Source organism: Podarcis erhardii (genome assembly GCF_964252035.2).
Source record: "Podarcis erhardii genome assembly, chromosome: 13".
NCBI lineage: Eukaryota > Metazoa > Chordata > Lepidosauria > Squamata > Lacertidae > Podarcis > Podarcis erhardii.
This window is the reverse complement of record NC_138502.1, coordinates 22,713,496-22,734,128: the sequence shown is the minus strand read 5'-3', so window position 1 is coordinate 22,734,128 and position 20,633 is coordinate 22,713,496. Positions and strand designations below refer to the sequence as shown.

General features: G+C 43.6%; 3 protein-coding genes across 7 annotated transcripts in view; 1 reads left to right on the top strand and 2 right to left on the bottom strand.

The window, feature by feature from the left end:
- Nucleotides 1–1,055: 1,055 nt before the first annotated feature.
- Nucleotides 1,056–10,020, bottom strand: LOC309327442 (toll-like receptor 12). Of its 2 annotated transcripts, XM_081836718.1 has the most exons (3): nt 9,596–10,020; nt 7,078–7,151; nt 1,057–4,304 (listed from the first exon to the last, which is right to left on the bottom strand). In XM_081836718.1, exon 3 carries the CDS (start codon nt 4,248–4,250, stop codon nt 1,425–1,427), a length of 2,826 nt encoding a protein of 941 aa, XP_081692844.1. In that variant the 5' UTR covers nt 4,251–4,304; nt 7,078–7,151; nt 9,596–10,020; the 3' UTR covers nt 1,057–1,424. The 2 variants fall into 2 exon arrangements, with proteins under 2 accessions (XP_081692845.1, XP_081692844.1); XM_081836719.1 differs by lacking the exon at nt 7,078–7,151 and having other exon boundaries at nt 1,056–4,304.
- LOC309327439 (toll-like receptor 11) lies at nt 7,304–12,895 on the top strand. The gene is made up of 2 exons (XM_081836710.1): nt 7,304–7,468; nt 9,972–12,895. Exons 1-2 carry the CDS (start codon nt 7,424–7,426, stop codon nt 12,831–12,833), a joined length of 2,907 nt encoding a protein of 968 aa, XP_081692836.1. The 5' UTR covers nt 7,304–7,423; the 3' UTR covers nt 12,834–12,895.
- A 303-nt stretch (nt 12,896–13,198) lies between these two features.
- LOC309327461 (putative serine/threonine-protein kinase SBK3) overlaps nt 13,199–20,633 on the bottom strand; it is a 29,378-nt gene continuing 21,943 nt past the window's right edge. For all 4 annotated transcript variants that reach the window (XM_081836756.1, XM_081836757.1, XM_081836755.1 and 1 more), the window contains 3 exons: nt 19,430–19,627; nt 17,084–17,286; nt 13,199–16,423 (listed from right to left, as the gene is read on the bottom strand). In XM_081836756.1, the coding sequence (XP_081692882.1) occupies nt 15,641–16,423; nt 17,084–17,286; nt 19,430–19,627 (1,184 nt within the window). In that variant the 3' untranslated portion in view covers nt 13,199–15,640. The remainder of the gene's footprint in view (nt 16,424–17,083; nt 17,287–19,429; nt 19,628–20,633) is intronic.

The following is a 20,633-nucleotide window of genomic DNA, read 5'->3' as shown; positions in this document are numbered from 1 at the left end:
ATGGTGAAGAAATACTGACTGGAAAGATGCCCCCACTCACACCAACTTTAGCTGAAATGATAAGCTCAAAACCCCACACCCACCCAAATCCAAAGGTGCCCCGGCAAAGGGACAGAAATGGAGACTTCTTTCACAGGAGGTGGGAGGGGGGATGGAGGGGAGATTTTGGCATAGCACAGCTTCAGACAAGGCCTGGGGAGATTACCAAGTGTTCACTATGAACCAAAGAATTTAAGAATTGCCCTGTGCGAGACAAACATCCCTCTTGCCCACTCTTTGCTAATAAAGACTTTATACTATTTTGTGCCAGAAGATGGCAGTAGGCCTTCTCATATGTGAGGTAAGACTCCCATATCTCCAGGAAACAAAGCAGTGAGTGTGTCACTTCAGGTTTTGTTGTCCACATTAAGCAACTCACATGAAGGGTTGCAGTAGAAGAGGTCTGGAAGTGGAAGATTTCTCCTTTCCTTTCTGCTTTTATTTTTACAAGGTTCTCTAGATCTGTGTTTGTGAGGTGCACTTCTGGAACACTGGCTGGGAGAGGGGAAACAGCTGTGGATGTGTGTTTTCAGAGATGACAAGTGCATGACACTGTTTAAGAAATTAATTTTCTTCAGGGTTATCTCCAGTACAAATAACTGATTCCCTAGGGTACTTCGTATAGGAGAAAGGCTCATTGGTTCCTCTAAATAATAATAATAATAATATTTTTTTATTTATACCCCGCCCTCCCCAGCCAAGGCCGGGCTCAGAGCAGCTTACAAACAATAATAAAAACAAGAAGAATGATTACAACTTAAAAACAAAAATAAAATACAACATTAAAATAATGGAACATTAAAATATTAAAATGTAGCCTCGTCACAGGAGGAGAAGGAAAAGAAAACAAAAGAGAGAGAGGGAGAGAGAGAGAGAGAGAGAGAGAGAGAGAGGGAGGGAGGGAATCAAATTGGCTCCAAGCCAAAGGCCAGGCGGAACAACTCTGTCTTACAGGTCTCATCCAAGCCAAGCTTTACCACTTTACTCTGATCATTGTAACTGGCCCTTAGCTTCGCTTCGCCTGATCTTGTTATAGATTCTACCCAAGTTCAGGATTCAGTTTCAAAATCTAAGATTTTTTAACCCTTAAAAAAAAATAGTAAGCAAAGTTTCAACTACCTTTTTTTCTGAGGAGAGCTAAAAGACACCAGGAAAGAATGGGTTGGGGGGGCATTATTAAGTAATCATGGCATTATCCCAGCTATATCTTCATTTGAAATATTGGAAACAAATATGGAGCAAACATTATATAGAAAATACTTTGAAGCTATTTCAGGGGGGGGGGCATGGGGAAAATGACAGATGGCCCTGAATAGAATAAATGTCCTAATCTTGCAGATTTGGCAGTTATAACTACAGTTCAGAGATTTAAAGTAGCACTTTCTTCAGATTGCCCCCTCTTCGTCACCACAGGGCTGCTTAAGGCTTTTCCTCAGCCTATCCCAAAAGACAAGCTGAGCTGTTGGCTTCTCAGGCCAGTCTATGTAGGTCTTCTTCTTTACCAGCTTGGCCAACCGATGGTAAGATGAAAGCTGATACCTGGACCTGCGTTCCAAGAACACCAGAATCAGTGTGTCATCTGGTTCTGCCAAGAGTCGGTACGTAGCCAGGCTCAACTCCAGAGAACACCAATGGTTGCACAGGGAGTGTGGGCTGATCACACAGATGGCCTTCCGGCTCCTGTAGAGGTTGTCCATAATATTGTCCACAATAGCCTTGCCCACCACAAAGTCCCTACTGTGTAGACAGAGCTTCAGGAAGGGAGGACCATTGCGCTCTAGGTTGGGTACCAGGTTCTGAAGGACCCAATTCTGGTCCTGCCTGCAGTAAGACACGAAGGCATCATATTCAAACCTCTTGCCTTTCCCTATTTCACCACACAGTCTATGCCACCAGCCTCGTAGTATGTAGATGAGGAAGAAGAGCTCTGAACCACAGCTGACATGAATCAATGGGAATGACATGAGGAAGAGGATCAGAGAGGAAGTGGCCATAAAGAGAATGAAATCTATCTTCAGGATGCAATTGTGCTCAACAAATTGCAAGAACTTCTGAGATTTCAATGCCGTTGTCAGTTGCTGACACCTCAGTGGGTGTACAATAGATACAAAAAGGTCTTTCTTTCCTGATGCCCAGCCGACAAACCAGGCATTGGAACAGTAGCACCCAAAGTTGCCTGTGTTCAGGTAAAAGTACCTTAGTTGCCCCATTTGATCCTGAAAGCTAGCATCTAGGGTAAGGATTAATTCACTTTGCAACACAAGAAGCTGCAAACTCTTCATGTCCCGGAATAAAACAGGGGATACATATTCCAGGCCCGATTCCATCAAGTGCAATACCTCCAGGTGAGTGAGGTTCTGGAAGAGATACTGGGCATCAGCTTTAGGAATATCTTTAATTGCATCTGCAAGGTTAAAAACCACCAAGACCCTTAGATTTGATAAATGGGAAAAGTTGAAGTGTCCCCTGTAAGAACCCTGTACGATAACACTATGGTGAAGTTTTTCTAGGAGAGGGAAATCATGGAAAAAAGGCCTAGAGGTATTACAGGAAAAAATGAATCCTGACAAATAAAGTTCCTTTACTTTGGGGAAAGAGGGCGATTTGCATGAGTCCACTTCAAGCTGATTACACTTGAGTGTTAATTTCTCCAAAGTGGAAAACATCTCCATGCTTTGTCTTCTAAATCTAACTCTGGATTTGGATTGAAGTTCAAGATTTTCAAGGCCAGGGATTGAAAAGCCCACATCCAGGTCACCATAATTTATAAAACCAAATTGTAGTTCTCTCAGCATATTGAGACCTTGAGAGAAGTATGTTGTCAGCACTTCAATTGGGTTATGCCTTAGGTTCAAGAAGGCCAACCTGGAGAGGGAAGAAAAGGAATGATTTGTCAAATGAATAATGTAGTTGTTTTCCAGATTGAGTACCTTAAGTTGATGAAGTCCATAAAATGCCATTGAATCTATCCTTTTAATATTGCTGGCATAGAGTAAGAGCTCCTGTAAATATGGCAGGCAGGAAAAGGCGTAGGCTTGGAGGTTGCTGACATTATTTCCTGAGAAATTAATAATCTGCAGCTTAGAGGTGAAATTCATCCTCTTATACACTGGTGGGCACAGGCCCCAGTGGAGGTTATTTAGAGAAAGATCTAAAAGCTGGAGCTGGGGCATTTTGTATAGAATCAAAGAATCTACATATTCTAGTTGGTTCCGCACAAGTGCTAATTTCTCCAGAGAGCGACAGGCATCATACTTTACAGCATCAAAGGTTTTGAAAAATATCCGGGACAGTGACAGAGAACAGAGGGAGAAACGGGAAGCCAAATCACAGACTGGGAAGGTCTGGCTCTTGAACCTTGGGTTGGTGTTTTCCAGTGAAAGGGAGTCAAGTTTTTCTATTTCTAATGCTAATATTAGGATCTCACCCAGAGTCAGAGGGGAAAAGCTCCATCTTAGGTTCTGGAGAAAACATCTGTTTTGGCCTTCAGGACTCTTTCCCTCTTTCTGAGACCATGAGGTAGGGACAGCAGGAGCCAAGCTGCTAGGATGCTGCTTTTGAGACAAAGAGGAAGAAAAGGAATCTGGCATGAGTTGATTTACAGACCCTTGAGGTGATGACTTCAATGAGAGGAAGAAGTGGAGCAGCTCCAAAACGTGTTTCAAGCTGCATCTAGAAACAGAGAGCAGTTGGAGTTGATGAGACAGTGTTATATCTCCTCCTGTGGGACTGACATCACTTAGGACCAGAGTTTGAAGGGAGGGCATAGGGAAGAAGGTTTCACAAATGTCGATGAGTTTGGAACAAGACTGAAGATTTTGGAATATGATGAAAAGGTACTGCAATTTATTCAAGTCTATGAAAGCCCTGGGTGAGATAACAACATCCTTCTTTATTATGAGTCTCAGATAGTGGAGTTCTGGAAAAGCTTGGAAGGTTTGAGCTTCCAAGACTTTAATGTCCCCTGAGAGACAGAGTGCTTCAACCTCCTTGGGGACGGTGATGATGTCTTCTGGCAAGGAACATACATTCTGGCAGTTCACTATCAGCCTGGTGCTATTAGGTGGAGAGCAGCTGGGAAAGCGACGATCCACATAAGGCATCAGTGACCCTTCAATGGTATAGCATTTTAGGTTCATCAAAGCAAGAGAGAAAGGTTGTCCCAAGGAAAAAAGCATCAAGATGGCCAGCATTGTTCCTCTCTGTTGCATTGGCCTCCTTTCCACAGCTGAAGAGTTTGGATCACCTTAGAGGTGCCAAGTAACCTGGCAAAGAAAAACACACAGTTTGAGTTCACTTTGTTTAGCAACATCATCACCACCATCATCATTAGTCATCTTTCCTCTATGAAAGCTTGTCTGCCATTAGATTTCATTGGGAATCTAATCAGCTTTCAAAGAAGCCCAGGAGGTCTCTGTTCTTTTGAACACAGTTTGAAATTTAATAGTTTAGCACTTGATTGGGGGATGTTTCATTCTGGGCAACCTTCCAAGGACCAGTGATGGGTGGGGCAACTAATGTAAATTTTAACCTTTGTACAGTCGGCTAGTTTAACACACACACCTGTCAACAGCTCTATCCTTCATCCAGACAAGCAAGAGGCATTGCAGACCCACTCACAGCACCCCACACTGAATGTGAGTGAAGGCAACAATACATTTAAACAAATGGGACAAGACAATGTACCATACTTGGGTGAAGTCGGCTTATATTTCCAGGGGGTGGACCAGAATGAAGACTTCCACACTCTGGTCCACTGCCCAGGCTCCGCCCCCAACCTACTCCTGACTGGGCAGTTCACATTTGTTGTTGGTGAGCTATACTGCCATTCATAGCAGCTGACCAGAGGAGGACCCAATGGCCAGCTGCTACAAAGAGGCTGCAACCACCACTCACCTTTGATTCAGGTAAGCAGCTATTATCAGAGCCCAAGAACAATCCTAGCCAGGCAAAAGCGTTGTGAAGCAGAGCCAATGAAGGGTGTGGCCTGGAGAGAGTTTTAAGTACCAGATAGTTCCAAAGGCATCTCTACCTAGATTTGAGTACCTTTGGGTGAGAGACCACAGGCATTTTTGTAATTTTACAATGTTTCAGTGTTTGGAGCACTTTCTTTTTTTATTTACCAATGTATGGAAAATGTATACAGTAATTGGAAGCCAAGAATCACAAGGCAGAAGATCCCTGAGGATCCCTTCAAGGCAGCCTTCCAGGTTGCACCCCGCCCCCCAGTCTTAACTGACTCCAAATACAAACTCTGTACACATAGTCTCCCTCTTTCAAAACTGCAAAATGAAAAAGAGAAACTATTTATTCACAAACAAATGCCTTACATCTTCCCCATTCTCAGAGCTGGAGAGGTGTAATTTTCCCAAGTTCTAGTAATGCTCTTTAAAACACAAAAAAATGCTTCTATACTAAAGCCCCTCAGTGCTGCTGAGACATTGCTTTCCCATAATTACATGGGTGAAATTAAAAGTTCTACACAGCTCAAGGTAATATTACATTTTATTCATCAACATGCATCCCTTTCTACACAATTAAAAAAACCTTCTATAATATTCACTATTAAGTCCTGGTTGGCAGATCCCCTTTCTGGTCCTAATTGCAAATGGGCTGACTGCAAGTCCTTTTCATTTTAACTCTTTCTCTTGATCACAGCCATGAGATTGGTAAATGTCCTTTTAGTTGCATCTTCAATAGACTTTCTTAAAGCTCATCAGCTTTTCTGTGGAAAGCCACTGCATACACTGAACTGCAGCAAACATCAACCAAGCTTTCTTGGGATTGACATTTGCTTCAATCTAGAGGTAAACAGTGGGTTTTCCAGAGGAAAGCAGTGGGGCAAATGGAAAATCAGTCAGACCCATGCCCAGAAATATGGGATAAATGAAGAACTGCTTGGACCCACACTTTCTAGGCATGGGATAAGCAGAAGAGTGGACAAACCCTTAGTTGTCCCAGCACCAGTTTCTGTTCCCCTATGAAGGGTGGAAGTTTCAACTGCTCATTTATTCTCTCTCTCTTTTTGTAATAGTGAAATTGTACTATTTTGTTACAAACAGAAAGAACCATATGCAAGGAAACCAGTAACCGATTCATTACAGATCAGGAGAAAGCACAAATCAATGAAATGGGTGAGACCTGCACATGGGATATTTAGAATTAAAGGCACGGGAGTTCTAAAAATCCTCAACAGCAGTTGGTCCTGCAAATTGTGTTTTCTTGCAGAACAACATTGTCACTAATTGCATTTAAAAAAGAATATTCCATACAGGAAAACACTAGACATCAACACTATGGCAGTGACACTGTTCAGATGTGCCATAAAAATGCGTAAACAAAGGATGGTGGTTCCAGTAATGTAGAAGCAACTGTCAGTCCTCAAATATCTCCTTATCATTAGCTCCCATTGAGCAAAGCAATCAAGCAACCATCCTGGGGCACTGAACCATAATCTTCCTTTAGAAAGAGAAATGAGCAGCCAGAAGCAGCAAAAGTGCTTTTCCAGTGATCTCTCCTCCAACGGAAACGGCTTGCTCATGAAACTTCCTGCTCCTTAGGAAAGTGGGTGTCTAAATAGGTCCAGAGTGACAGCCACAGTACATAACTTCTTTCAGGGTCACCCAGAAATCCTCCTTTGGGACCTCAGAAAGGGCAAGTTCTGGTATTGCCTCATACATCTTCCAGAATCTAATGACTTATTCCCAGTTCCGTCCCTAAGCCATACATACCACTGCAAAGAAGCTCTTCCTTTATATCGAGGCTTCCTTCAACACCACTCTTTCATCTCAGAGTGTTTTCCCACAGCTTGCTTACATGCAAAACCCATGTCAACCCATCCCTAACCCTTTGCTCACATTTAGCCGTACTGTCCAAGCCCAAGTTATAGAGCATTGTTCTTCACCAAGCTTTTCCACCTTTTCTATTCTATAACAGTTCCTAGCTGAATGCCCCATGAGATCTGTCCAAATGACAACCTGTGGTGTGCAGGGATTCCCATCCACAAGTGTGCAAGACCATTGTTCATAAGTCACTTACCTCTAAGCAGCAACATGCAAAGACGCTTCATGTAGTTGTGGTTTGCAAAGGGAAAACACATAAAAAGGCTTCTTCTAGATGAGGAAGTAGGAAAGGCACAATTCTAGTAAATTCTCACTTCTGCATAGAGTTCCAGTTTTTAAATTACTGCCTTAACTTGCATGTGAAAGTTGCATGCAGCTTTGTAGTAAGAGTGAAAGAGGAATTGTGTCCTGAAGTGGAGTAGTGAGTAGTGAGATCTGCTATACCCTTTGTAACTAAGTTTATCCAGTAGAGATACTACTTGTATGAGACTTAGGGAGAGAAGTTAGCTTGAGGAGCAGGGAAAGAAATACTGGAAAAGAGAATGGCTAAACATGCAGTTCTAGCACCAGGATGGCGAAGCAAAGAGGTACTGCTAACTGGCTTTTTTCTCCCTTTTTCTCTAGGTTAGTTTTCAATGGGTTTATAATTTCATAGCAATGTATTCTGCAACCTGGAGAACCCACAGAGATAAAAGCTGACTTTTCCCCATTTGAATGGGTATTGTTAGAGGGTTCAAATGAACATCTTAGAGGTAAAGGACATCATGGTGTGATTTTCAGGAGAGGAGTGTGTCTTTGTCTCTGTGTGCATATAGTATGGTCTGTATGGTGACAATGCCATGGAACAATAGTTGCTCATCTGCTGCTGGGTCATATTTCAAAATGATTCTAGGATGTGCACCAAGTGATTAGACCAGGGACAGGATTCAAGCCGTGTCTCATACACACAGTGTCTGAGGTGCCTCAACCGCTTCAGTTTTTCACCCAAACCCACCAAATTATCACCACTTTGTCAATGAGTAACTGAAAAAGAAGGGGCAAAGCAACAGGTTCTCCAGTTTCCTATTTGAGTGTTCAGGCCCACATAATGTTAATTGCATGAGCCAAGAGAGCTGGTCCACACATATTCATCCCACCTCCACATCGCAGGTCATGAGTTTGGTAGGTTGCACCTACCAAATGCATAAACAGTACTGAAGAAGGGCAGGGCTGTCTTTACCCAGGGGTGCAAGGGGTGCGGGGCACCTGGGTGCCAAATTCAGGGGGGTGCCAGGCTCTTAACTATCTACCTGTTATGAAATAATAAAGAATTTTAATCAAGCTAGAAAAACAGAATACATATATTCCTAGGCGTTACCGAAATGTATACCTACTGTTTCACTAAAGGACATTTGACTTTGTGCGCTCATTTACCAAAGATGCGCCACGCCAGCAGCAGCGCTTGTCATTCACAACGGCGCGCTTGTCAGACTCAATGATAGCGCTTGTCATTCTCAACAGTGCTGTGCACGCAAAATTAACTAAATTTGGGAGCGCTGGGCGGATCTGTGCACCCCAGTGGCACATATGCTAAAGACGGCCCTGAATATGGGTCAGCCCAGGACACAATGTGGGAGTAGGCTGAGCACAGCCACACTCCCATGGTTCATACAACTGACATTTTGTGGGCCTTCACATACAAAGAGAGTTCCTGCAAACCAGGGATAGGGAAGCTGTGGCCCTCCAGATATTGTTGGAGTACAGATCCTATCCCTGACCATTGGCCATGCTAGCTGACGCTAATGGGAGTTGAGCAATGCTCAACAGTGCCCTACACTGTCATTCTAATATATTCACTTGCTTTTAACTATTTAGGGTTACATTGCTTTTTCATACATGCAGGACCAAATTTGTGTATAAGATAGAAAGCATATATTTTATAAGGCTGTACCAGTGTTTTTCTACTACCTAATGAACTCTTTATAGCTGTGGTGGGTGGGTGTTTTAATGCTGGTCTTAGACTTTAAATATGGGCCATCAGGAAAGAAAGTCTTGACATTCATGCCACATGGGGTAAACGCAGTGCTGCCTTATAGACATCAACAAAGATGTCCTGAATTGTGTGAGGAAGTTGCCTTTCTGTGCATAACTTTACATGAAGCTGTACAGGAGAACCTGTCCATTTATTCACCTATACAAATAACTCAGGGCAGAATTAAAGATGTATTGAGATGTCTGTTGCTAGAAGCAGCAGCCACCAGGTACTGAGGAAACTTCAGGAGCAAGGGCAAAACGGCTTCCCTCAATAATTAAGGGATACTAATACAAGGTCTGGGGTGCTCTGGTCCATGGGGTCATGAAGAGTCGGACACGACTAAATGACTAAATAACAACAGTACAAGGTCAGTTATTCCCCAAACTTTAAAGAAAGAAAATTGGGGTGGAAAGACCAAGGTAAAGGTTGTTTTCATGGAGCCAAGTTGTAACAAGTACAATATATAAAACTGTGGTACATATTTAATGTTTCCATGTTACATAAGATGGGCACCTTAATCTCAAAATCCCATGCTTTTTGATACATGAGTGAATTTGTATGCACCTGATCTCTAATATTAATCCAAATGTATACATATTAATTCAAGACTCTTAAAAGGCTTCAGAATAAAGTGAAGTGAGTAGACCAACTGATAAGAGTGTGACAACACTCCACATATAAAATAGTTTCAAGCACTTACCTGCCCTAGCAAAGAGATTCTGGGAACTGTATTTCTTCTTTGAAGAGATGCAGAAGCTTTAGCAAAGCCTTCACTTAGCATTCATTCCAAAATTCAGTTCCAGTTTCAGTTCATTGTGGGAATTATCATGATAACTAAATAGGCTTTAAACAAGTGTCAATATTTTTAATGTTGCTGACATTACATTAGAGATGTGTATAAAAAGTGTGCCTCTGTGGAAAGATTCCCTGCATTCCCCAATGCGAATTGCAGAATACCAGGTACCAGTGTCTGCATGTCAAACAGTAGGCAGTTTTGATCACCGCAAGTACCTCTTTAAAAAAAAAAAAACAGTGATCACTAGATGGACAATGTATGATTCCCAAATATCTTTCAGAGAGATGGAAGCCCTTTTCAGAGGAGCTGCTGGAATAAATTGGAAGCAAGAAGAGTGGCCAGCATCTTCCTGCTCTTCCTGTTTCTGAGCCCACCTTTCTGCAAGGCGACGCTCACCAGCAAATGTCAGATCACTGAGGGCTGGCTACGACCACACACATCTGAACCCCTATCCCTCTGTCTCTCTGCTTCAGATGCAGGTCTGGTTGCATTCTGTAGCAATGTCACCTCCTTGCAAGAAGATCTGGCTACTGTTCCTGAGCTGGTGAGTGCCCTTTGTCTCTCCGGGAGTGTTGTCATTTATGAACGAGCTTTCTCCTCTTTTCCAGAACTTAATCACCTGAGCATCAACTTGAAGGCACCTGTTATCTCACCCAGGGCTTTCCTGGGCCTGGACAAGCTACAATACTTATCAATCCACCACTCAGATACAGGCTGCAGCAACAGCTCCATCCCAACTCAAGCTTTCCACCAATTAGAGCAACTGCAGACTTTGAACATGAAGGGCATCTATCTCACAGGACAGCGAGGGATAAATCTTCCAAGTCACTTAAAATCGCTTTCCATTTCTGGATGCTGCTTAGACCAATTTTCAGAGCTGTTCAGCATTTTCCCATCTTTGCAGTCAGTGCCTCACGTGTCTGTAGATAACTGTGAAATAGGGAGGTTTCCCCACTCTTTGTATCTGAGGCAACATCCTAACTTCTCAAGCTCTAGGGTCCCATCTTCTCAATCACAGGAAAGAATGGGTCTTTATTCTCAGAACAAAAGCTCACTTCAGTCCCTGGTGCTGAGCCATTTCCCTCTGGCACTCAGTGAGCTTCTATCCTTAGAAATAAAAGAACTTGACACACTTTCGTTGGAGAAGACTCACCACATGCATGAGAACCAGACTTTTCAGGTCTGTGCTCTGGCCTCCCGTTTCTCCCTCCGATCTCTGTCATTTTCATTGAATTACTACAAAAACTTCAACAGTGAAGAGCTTCCTGGCTGCTACTCTGTGGAGAATTTGGTACTTGAGGATAATAAAATGGAGCAAGTAGATCCCTTGCTTCTGTATAAGCTCTTCTATCTCCAGCTGTTAGATCTTTCTGGAAATAATCTTTACTGGAACCTTTGCCCACTGGAGTATGAGAAGATGAACTTTAACTCCCGGCTGAGGATTCTTGATTTCTCTGGTAACAGATTTAAAAGTCCCCAATCTACTGTATTCTCCTGCCTGCCATACTTAGAGACACTCTCACTCAATGACTGTGGGTTTGAGAACATTCCAGTATCTGCCTTCTCTAGACTTGGCCAACTTAAGGTTTTAAATCTGAGAAACAATCGATTACGCAACCTTGCAAATGCCTCTTTCTATAAACTGTCCAATCTGGTTTCCTTAGACTTGTGTGGCAATCCCATCACACAGTTTGAAAGCGATTCATTCCAGGGTTTGGCTTTTTTGAGAGAACTCCAAATAGGCTTTCCATATTTTCAGGAAGGGGAAGAAACCCTGAGATTCTCAGCAAAAAATGTAGAAAGTCTTGTATTGCAAAATTTTTCATCAATTGCCTTATACAATCCGCCACAGACTGACTTTGCTTCAGTGCAGAATATGACTCTAAGTGGCTGCTTTGAATTTTACAACTTGTCTCAGAACACATTTTTCCCCAATGTGCGATTGATGCATTGGGAGCCAGCTTTGGAATGTGATTCTTCTAAGCCCCTCCATCTGCTTTTCCCTGTGCTGGAGCAGCTTGTTTACAAGTATAAGTTAGAAGCAAGATCTACTGAATGGAATTTCAACATGTCTCATCTGTCCAAGTTGCAACTGCTTGAGGTGCACAACCTGCCTGAAGTACCTTATGGTTCCTCTGCGCCAGAGATGCAGTCCCTCTTCATGGATCTGCCCCAGGTGGAGGCCCTGAGAATGGTGAACAGCAACATCAGGTACGTCTCAGCAAAGTTCTTCAGAAGAAAGTGCAAACTCAAGCAACTCGTGCTAGAGAAGGAGGCCTTCCTGGAACTTGACAGTGACATTCAGGATCAGATACTGGGACAAATGCCTCTCCGCTACTTGCATTTTTCCAGTGTCACCTTCAGGTGTGACTGCTCAAGTGCCTGGCTCATTGACTGGGCCATCAGAAGGAAAGAGATTTATGTATTTGGGCTGGAGCATGCAGACTGTCTGGATGTCCAAAGGAGAGAAAAGAAAGGCAACTATCTGTCTTTCATAGAGCAGAACTGTAGTCAGGATGTTGGCTTCCTCCTTTTTGTTTCAACCTCCTCGGTGCTGCTCCTCCTTATTTCACTCCCTATCCTGAAAGCCACTTGTGGCTCAGAGCTTCTTTTCCTGATCTACATCCTGAGAGCATGGTGGCATGGACTGTTGAATAACAGAAAAGGCCAGAGGTTTGAGTATGATGCTTTTGTGTCCTACAGCAGTCACGACCAGGAGTGGGTGTTGCAGCACTTGGTGCCCAATCTGGAGCAGAAGGGACCCCCCTTCCTGAAGCTCTGTCTCCACAACCGGGACTTTGTGGTGGGCAAGGCCATTGTGGACAATATCATGGAGAGTCTTTACAGCAGCTACAAGACCATCTGTGTTATCAGCCACCATGCCCTCAACAGCTCCTGGTGTTCTCTGGAGATGACCCTGGCCACATACCGTCTTGTGGCTGAGCAAGAGGATACGTTGATCCTGTTGTTCATGGAGCACATCTCCAGATACCGTCTCTCGGCCTATCATCGTCTGGCAAAGCTGGTGAAGAGGAAGGCGTATCTAGACTGGCCTCAGGAGCCAGCTGCCCAGGCTGCCTTTTGGGATAGGTTGAGGAAGATACTGAAGCAACACTGTGGTGGGGAGGAACCAAAGCTTTAAGCATTCTGTGTTGTCCAACTTGGCTATGCAGTGAGCATCCAACAAACTTCTGCCCAACGAGATTTATTTCTTATCTTGCAAAATAATTAGTTGTGAAAAGATGTAGGCAAGCTTAATGGAGTCTTGACCAGAGAAACTAAGAGAATTCACATACAGACACAAACACTGCTAAATCTTGTTCCCACATAACATTTTTGTTTACTCGGATGTGTCCTATTTCTATGTAAATGAGAGAATGTTATATCGTGGATAGCATTATTGTCAAATATTTTCCTGCTTGTGTGTAATGTACACAAACTCTGAGGTCTAACCTACACAAACACTGCATTACACTTGAGTGTGCAGAAGCATCTTAGTATTAAGCCTTCTTTCTTGGCAACAATTTTATTACAGAAATTTCATCAACCATACAGTACAATAAATATACATATAATATCCTGTATAATTCATTATTTTAACAAGCCAAACCGTTTTTTCCTGCATTCACCTTATTTAAAAATCCATATATTTACTCTCAGGTCTTGGTCTGCTGGAAACATAAAGCATTCTGGTTTCTTTGCTTTTAAAGTCCTTTGGTACAGCTGACGTATTGCTTTTTCTCTAAATAGTTGAAAGGGTAATTAAAATGGAGTTTCCAGCATATTAATATAGCACTATATCATGCAGCAACACCCTTCCTTTGTGGCCAAGATCCTCATATAATATTTGCCCCCAAGAAAGTCCCATTCAGTTAAAAGTTTGTTACTTGCAGTTCAGCTTGTTCAATTGCTTCCTATTAATTGCACCTGGGAGATGAATGATCACCCCGTGAATAGTCTCTCAGAATTGCTCCACTGACAATTTCTGTTTCTGAGGAAAGATGTTTTGATTACTGATCTCTTTTCTTTTCTTTACTGGTGAAACAGCACTATTTGGAGAGTGGGAATAAATATAACAGAAGGAAACTAGTAATTAAAGCAATAACAGAAACTGACATTTGGGTAATTCTGAATGATAAATTAAAGAGGCAATTAATAGGTTATTTAGCACCAATCCCCTAAAGAGGGGGCAAAACAAGATCTGAAAAGAGGAACTGCTGAAACTTTCAGCCTTAAAATTATAGGGATATGTTTCATCTCCCTGTAGCCTTCAGTTTAGTCTGCCATAAGTAAAAAAGCCAAGCTGTTCACTGACACCGCTTTAAAGATCCTCTTGACAAAGAAGAACCTACAGCTGTTTTTGGACTATGTGAAGTTAAGGACAGCATTTCCATCCACACTACTCTAGTGCTGGAGCTCTAAATAGCAGCCATGGGAATCTTGTGGAAGATAGCAGCAAAACCTAACAAACACATATTCTTGCTGAGTTAGCATGAGAAGGGGCTATGTCCACAGAGCTGTATTGCTGATAGATACTCAGACCACCAAATTAAAATTGGCAGCAAGGGCTCTGTGTTATGTCATTCCCTCCCCCCCCCCCCTGGAGAGGAAGGAGCATGCAGTACTTCCTGTTCCTCTCTCTCCCTTTGACAGCCATGGATGCAGATATGCCTCTACTTACTCCAGCTTTAGGTGCATAACTGAAGATGTTTATACTACAAATGTATTTTGCTTGCATAGTTTTTACTGCTACCATTGCTTGAACCAATGCTAGATTATAAGTAAACAAGCTATAGTTTTTAACTTACTTTCCGAGTTGTTGCCCAATCTTTATTGAGCAGGGTAAGAAAGGAGAGCCAACTTACTTCATAGCTGGACTTGCTAAAAATAAGGTTTTACAGTCTAATTCCTATTCTTTTAATTGTTCAGTTTGGGGTGGGATTTTAAAACTCTGTTCACCCCATACACATGGCCTAGAGGGATAAAGTGCAATTAATATATCCTCTCCTACCCACTAAAACCTATCCTATACTTCTCTCTGATCTTAATGCTAGCCATCACAGTGCTAAGGCTGGATATGAGCCTTCTGCTTGCTCTTTAAGATTAAAACTCAGCATTTCCCCACCCTAAGACTGGACTGAGGGGTGGGCATGTTGCCTTTTACTCTTAAATATCAGGTAGAGGGATAATCTCCAGTCTCAGCACTGTGGTGTTGAGCATTAAGATCAGGGAGAAATTATTCCTATGACTCCTCTCCAGATATCCCCTCTAAAGGGATGCCAGAGGGATCTTTTATCTCTCCATAGGTGGATCTAAAGAGAAGGAAGAGGAATTTTATGCCTCAATCTGGAGATTTAAGTGCCCCATCTGCTCCTTAAAGAGCAGGCGAGATTTCCAAATCAGGTTGTGGACTTGAAGGCCTGGTGGTCCTGATCCGGCCTGTGAGTTAGCCATCGCTGTTTTAAAGGTATAGGAGCTGTGAGAAGCTGGAACAGAACTCTGCCTGTTCCTCATGGGCAGGCTGGTCCAGCGATCATATTTTATTAATTTAAAATTGTCATAATTGTCTAAAAAATATCATGGTGAGATGATACAGAAAATTCTGGACTGCAACACCTTAATAATGACATTGCCTAGATGCTCCACAAAAAGTAAGTGAATAAAGGAAGGCATCTCCAGCTAATCCAGCTAAAGAGGAAGCAACCGTTATCTTCTCTAGTGATGTTCCTGCTATTGAAATAAAGGTTGTTCTGCTGATACCATTGCTACCCAACTACACACTATCTCTCTGGCAGGGAGTAGATCACCCATTACTGACTAGCTAGTTCTATCCAACCTGACCAATAGCAGAGATGGCATTATACGGAACAAACTACTGCTAAGTCTTAGTTCCCTTACTTGGGTCTTTCAACTCATTTCAGCATGTTCATGGAAGAGGATTATCTAAAATCAGGGCTGGAGCCCAGGCTCAGTTAGCCATGAGGCTTCCTGTGGACTGGGATTGCTTCCAGGGCTATGACCATTCTGAATGGTGTGGGTTTTCTCACAGAGAATTAGCTCAGGCAGTATTTCCCCTGGACAATTCTCCTGAGATCTATTGCCCAGGTTAGTATTGCCCCCAATAGGGTCATTGAGGAAGGCACCTGAATCCATTGTATTCAGAGGTTCATCTTGAGGACTCTGTGTCCCTCCACAGCTGTCCACCCGCCAAGGCAGAGCTAAGTACTTGTGCACTTCAACAGCAGGAATGCGGCGGTTAGGGTCAATGGCCATTAGGCGGCGGAACAGACCCAAGAGATGGGTGGTAAAGCCTCTCCACAGGGCCGGAGCCTCCCCTGGCACCGTGCGGTTCTGCCAGATGCCAAATTCCTCAAACTGAGGGTCAGGGCTCATGGCCACATCCCAAGGGAAGCAACCTGTACAAATACAGAACAGTAGCACGCCAAAGGCCCAGACATCCAGGCTGGGGTCTAGAGCCAAAGTCTCGGTGCCTTCCAAAAGGCACAATTCAGGTGGGGAGTAGGGCAGAGTGCCAGACATAGCAGCCACTTGTGTGCCTTCCACTCGTGTGAGGCCAAAGTCTCCCAGTTTCACCCGACGACACTCTTTGTCAAAAAGCATCACGTTGTCCAGCTTTATGTCCCGGTGCACCAAGCCTTTGCCATGCATGAAATCCAACGCCTCGGCCAGTTGGGCTGCACACCGCTTCACCTGTACCTCAGGAAGGCCCTCCTGTTGAGGAAGAGAAAAGAGAGCAGGGGGCAAAGATGAGCAGTACCTCTTGAAAAGGATTGCCCTCCAGCCTCCATCTTTCATAGGAATGGGACCAGTTTGGAAGCACCGTCGTTGAGTCAAGTGCAAATGGACCTTTCATTGAAAGAAGCTAACTGTAGATGTAATTGCCTAGCTAGTGGTACCTATGATGTCACCTAGACACCTCCCCCCCCCAATCCTTAGAACAGTTTTGCTATATTATCATCAGCTGCTTAACACTTAACACTTAGCACTGAAGGCAAAGGATAAATATAAAAATGGGGAAAGGTACTGTGGCACTTTAAAGAACAAAAAGGTGGCCAGTTGAACCAGCATTTAATTAATATGCTAGGCTGCAATGTTTCCCAAACTTGTGTCTCCCTAGCTAACAGGACCAGTGGTCAGGGATGGTGAAAACAGCTGGAGATCCAGGTTTTGACAACAATGTGCTAGGGTGTGTTTCAGCCATTCATACTAGAGCCAGGAGGAAGCTGGAGCTACACTGCAGGCTCACTCTGAGTTTTAGATTACAATTGCTTGCATGTTTATTTCCCTATACACAAAATAAATCCTACTTTCCCACCTGTGCTGAGACTCTCCCATTTGTAGGCCCCACAAAGTTTCCATCCCACTTCGTACCCCTGAATTCAGGATGGCACAAAGGTCACCAGCTGGTGCCAGCTCCTGTGCAAAGCCATAATGTGTAGATGTCTCAAAAGCAATGCCAGTGGTTCGGAGAAGGGCGCGGTGTGAGGAGAGGCAGAGAGCAATACAGTATTCCCGCAGGAACTCGTGCCTCCCTGTCCGCTCCTTGGACATCAGCTTCAGAGCCATCGATGTTCCTGCAAACAACAACAAAATGTCAGCGGCTGGACATTAGAGGGTGCCTGGGTGCCACAGCACCAAAAGTAGTGCCCATGTCACACATAAATCTTCTGTTTAGTACTTGATACCTGCACGCGCCAGGCATTGTACCTCGAAAACACAGTTCACACAGCAGCTAACCTGTATGGCCTTAGAAGCTGATCATCCTTGGATTGGGAGAAGGAACACTCAGGTCAGAAGCTCTGGAGGGCAATTCAAACTCTGGCAACACACTTGTTTTCAGAAATGAACTGCTGCATACCATTGTCTCCCCAGCAGGGGGCACTGCAAAGCTAGTTTCAAATGGTGAGGAAGATCTTTCAACTGGGTAACAGAAAAAATAATCTGTCCCTAACCTGGGTTTGGGACTCGGATTGAATCTGTTGTTCAGTGACATACTCTTCTACATTTATGTGCAAATGGTTACCTCCTTCCTTCTTCTTACAGCTGTGAGGCTGGCTAGCTTGCTACTTGGACTGCTGCAGGCACTTGGCATCGCCAACACAGCACCTGCTGGCTGGCAGCTGCCCACACTCCTGGGATGACACAGCTAATTAATTACAGGATTTAGTGAACTAGAAGAGGGCAGTGGGGCAGCTTGGGCTGAGCTGCAGCAGAGCCAGCTCCAGGCAGGTCTTAAGTCAAGCGTTAGCCCCAGGGCATGTTTGCAGTACTAGAGGGTAGGTTCTCTTCAAGACTAGGGTCAATCTCAAGACAAGACCACACTCTAATCTGGTTAACATCCCATTTCCCGCAGCAACTTTTACTTATTGTGTTCCTGCTTTCCTCCATAGCAGCCCATGGAATTCTGTCCTACTCCTTCCCAACAAACCTTTAGCTTTCTAAAAGGACAAATTTTCCTGTGATATTACACCCCTCCCCTAATTCTCACTGGGGGTGAGGGGCAAAGAGAAGGACAGTTCTTTTGCATTGCCTGTGGCCCTTAATGGCTCAGTACTTCTTTCCCCATTGTTCAGCCAATGTGGTTTGCATAAACTAACCCATGTATTCCTTGTCTGGCACAGTTCTGCAGCTTGCATTTTCCCTTTGTATCACAAATATTATCCAAATATTACGGTTTATTAGCTTCTAATATTCACTAACAGACTTTGGTACTCTGGTCCCCAGCTGTAACAGCACATTGCCTCCTGTGGGCTGGTGTGGCCCTTATGAACATCAGAAGAACCTGCTGTATTTGTCCAAAGGTCCATCAAGTTCAACACTCTGTTATCACAGATGCAACCAGATGCTCTTAGGAAGCCCATTCAATAACATTATTCCCACTTGTGATTCCCAGAAACTGATATTTAGAGGCATCCTGACTCAGACAGTGGAGGCAGAAAATGGCTAGTAATCTAGATAAACTTATTCTCCAAGAATTTTTCTAATCCTATTTTAAAGCCATTGAAATTGGTGGCCATTTTGACATTCTGTGGGAGTGAATTCTACAAGTTAACTATGTGCTGAACTCTCTTTTCTGTGCTATGTGCTATGAACTCTCTTTTGTCTGTCCTGAATCTTCCAACACTCAGCTTCATTGGATGTCCCCAAGTTACAACATAATGAGACAGAGACAAAAATGTCCTTCACCCAGTGCATAAACTGTATACTGTTGTACTTTGGATCCCGAATGCTTTGGTACTCAGACGTTTTGGCTCCTGAACACCGCAAACCCAGAAGCCAGTGTTCCAGTTTGCGAACGTTCTTTGGAACCTGAACGTCCAACAGGCCTTCTGCGGCTTCCAATTGGCTACAGGACCTTCCTGCAGCCAATCAGAAGCTGCGTTTTGGTTTCCAAACGTTTTAGAAGTCAAATGGACTTCCAGAACTGATTCTGTTCGACTTCCAAGGTACAACTGTACACCTCTTATTTCCCCGCTTGTTCACTAAACAAAAAGGCCTCAAATGTTATAGTCATTCCTCATAGGGGAGTTGTTCCATCCTCTTGATCATTTTGGTTACTCTTTTCTGAACCTTTTCCAGGTGAGAACAGAATAGTAGACTGTATTTCAAGTGGTCATGCTACAGATCTGTGTAACAGCATTACGGTATTGGCTGTTTGATTATCAGTCACTTTCCTAATGATCCCTAGCAAGGAATTTGCCCTTTTCACACTCTCACCTCTCTCACGATGCTGGATGTGCAGAACATGTCCATAGGAGCCACTGCCTAGCTCCTTGGCTATGTCGTATTTCTCCTCTACTTCTAGCTGGGGTAAGCTGTCCGAGGTGATGCACATGAGCTGTTCTATGAGCTCCTCATTGTCTTCAATATCTTCCAGAGCCTCAGTTGAGGTGGTATTCTGCTCATGAATAGAGCCTGTGGAGAGAAAGAAGGAATGATATTTTTTTAAAACACTCTCTGTAATCCACATATAGTCTTCTAAATTCCATTGGAAGATGGAGAAAGTTTGTTTTCTCCTGCTCTGGAGGGTTGTAACCTGTACCAATGGCTGCAAGTTACAAGAAAGGAGAGTCAGGATAATCAGTAGGAAGAACTTTCTAATGGTAAGAGCAGTTTGACAATGGAACAAGCTCCCTTGGAGGGTGGCGGACTCTCTACTGGAGGTTTTTAAGCAGAGGTTGGATGGCCACCTGTCATGGATGCTTTAGTTGAGATTCCTGCATCACGGGGTTGGACTAGATGACCCTCGGTGTTCCCTCCAACTATACAATTCTATGACCCCATCCCATGATTCTATGATGGCTGACCTTCAGCATCAACAGCAGAGTATGGGGAGAGGTCCCCTTTCCTCTCCGTTTGGCTGGACTCATTTATTTATTTTTGCAAGAGCACAGAAGGTGGGGAATCCTGCACTTAATTAACTTAGGTGAGAGACAGCAGACATCACAGTTGCCTGAGGTAAGAAACTGTTGAGGACTTTGACTTGGCCTTCTTGGGGAGAAATGGCATCTGGTCTTGCTGTGAGATAAAAAAGGAGGTGAAGCAGCAGCAAGCTATGCCACTTACCCATCATCAAATAAGAGAAAATGAACCACAAAAAAGAGGTGAGGAGAGGACACATTTCCGTAAGACGTGCATAAGTATGGCTGCAAATTTAGTGTCAATCACTATTTATTTAAATAGACTGTAAAATACGTCTCACCACAGCGAGGGAAAATGTGAACTGTATGTCCGGCTTCCCATCTGCTGTCCAGTTAGTGTTGGTGGATAACTTTATTGTTCATGTTCTCTTATTTATCTTTTATAAACACAACTTTGAATGAACAGCCCTTCAAATCCTCCCCTGTGCAGTGCAGGACACAGGGCTCTCTTAAAGCTTAGGCTGAGGTTCTTCCTCCTGCCTTCTGTTCAAAAACTGAAC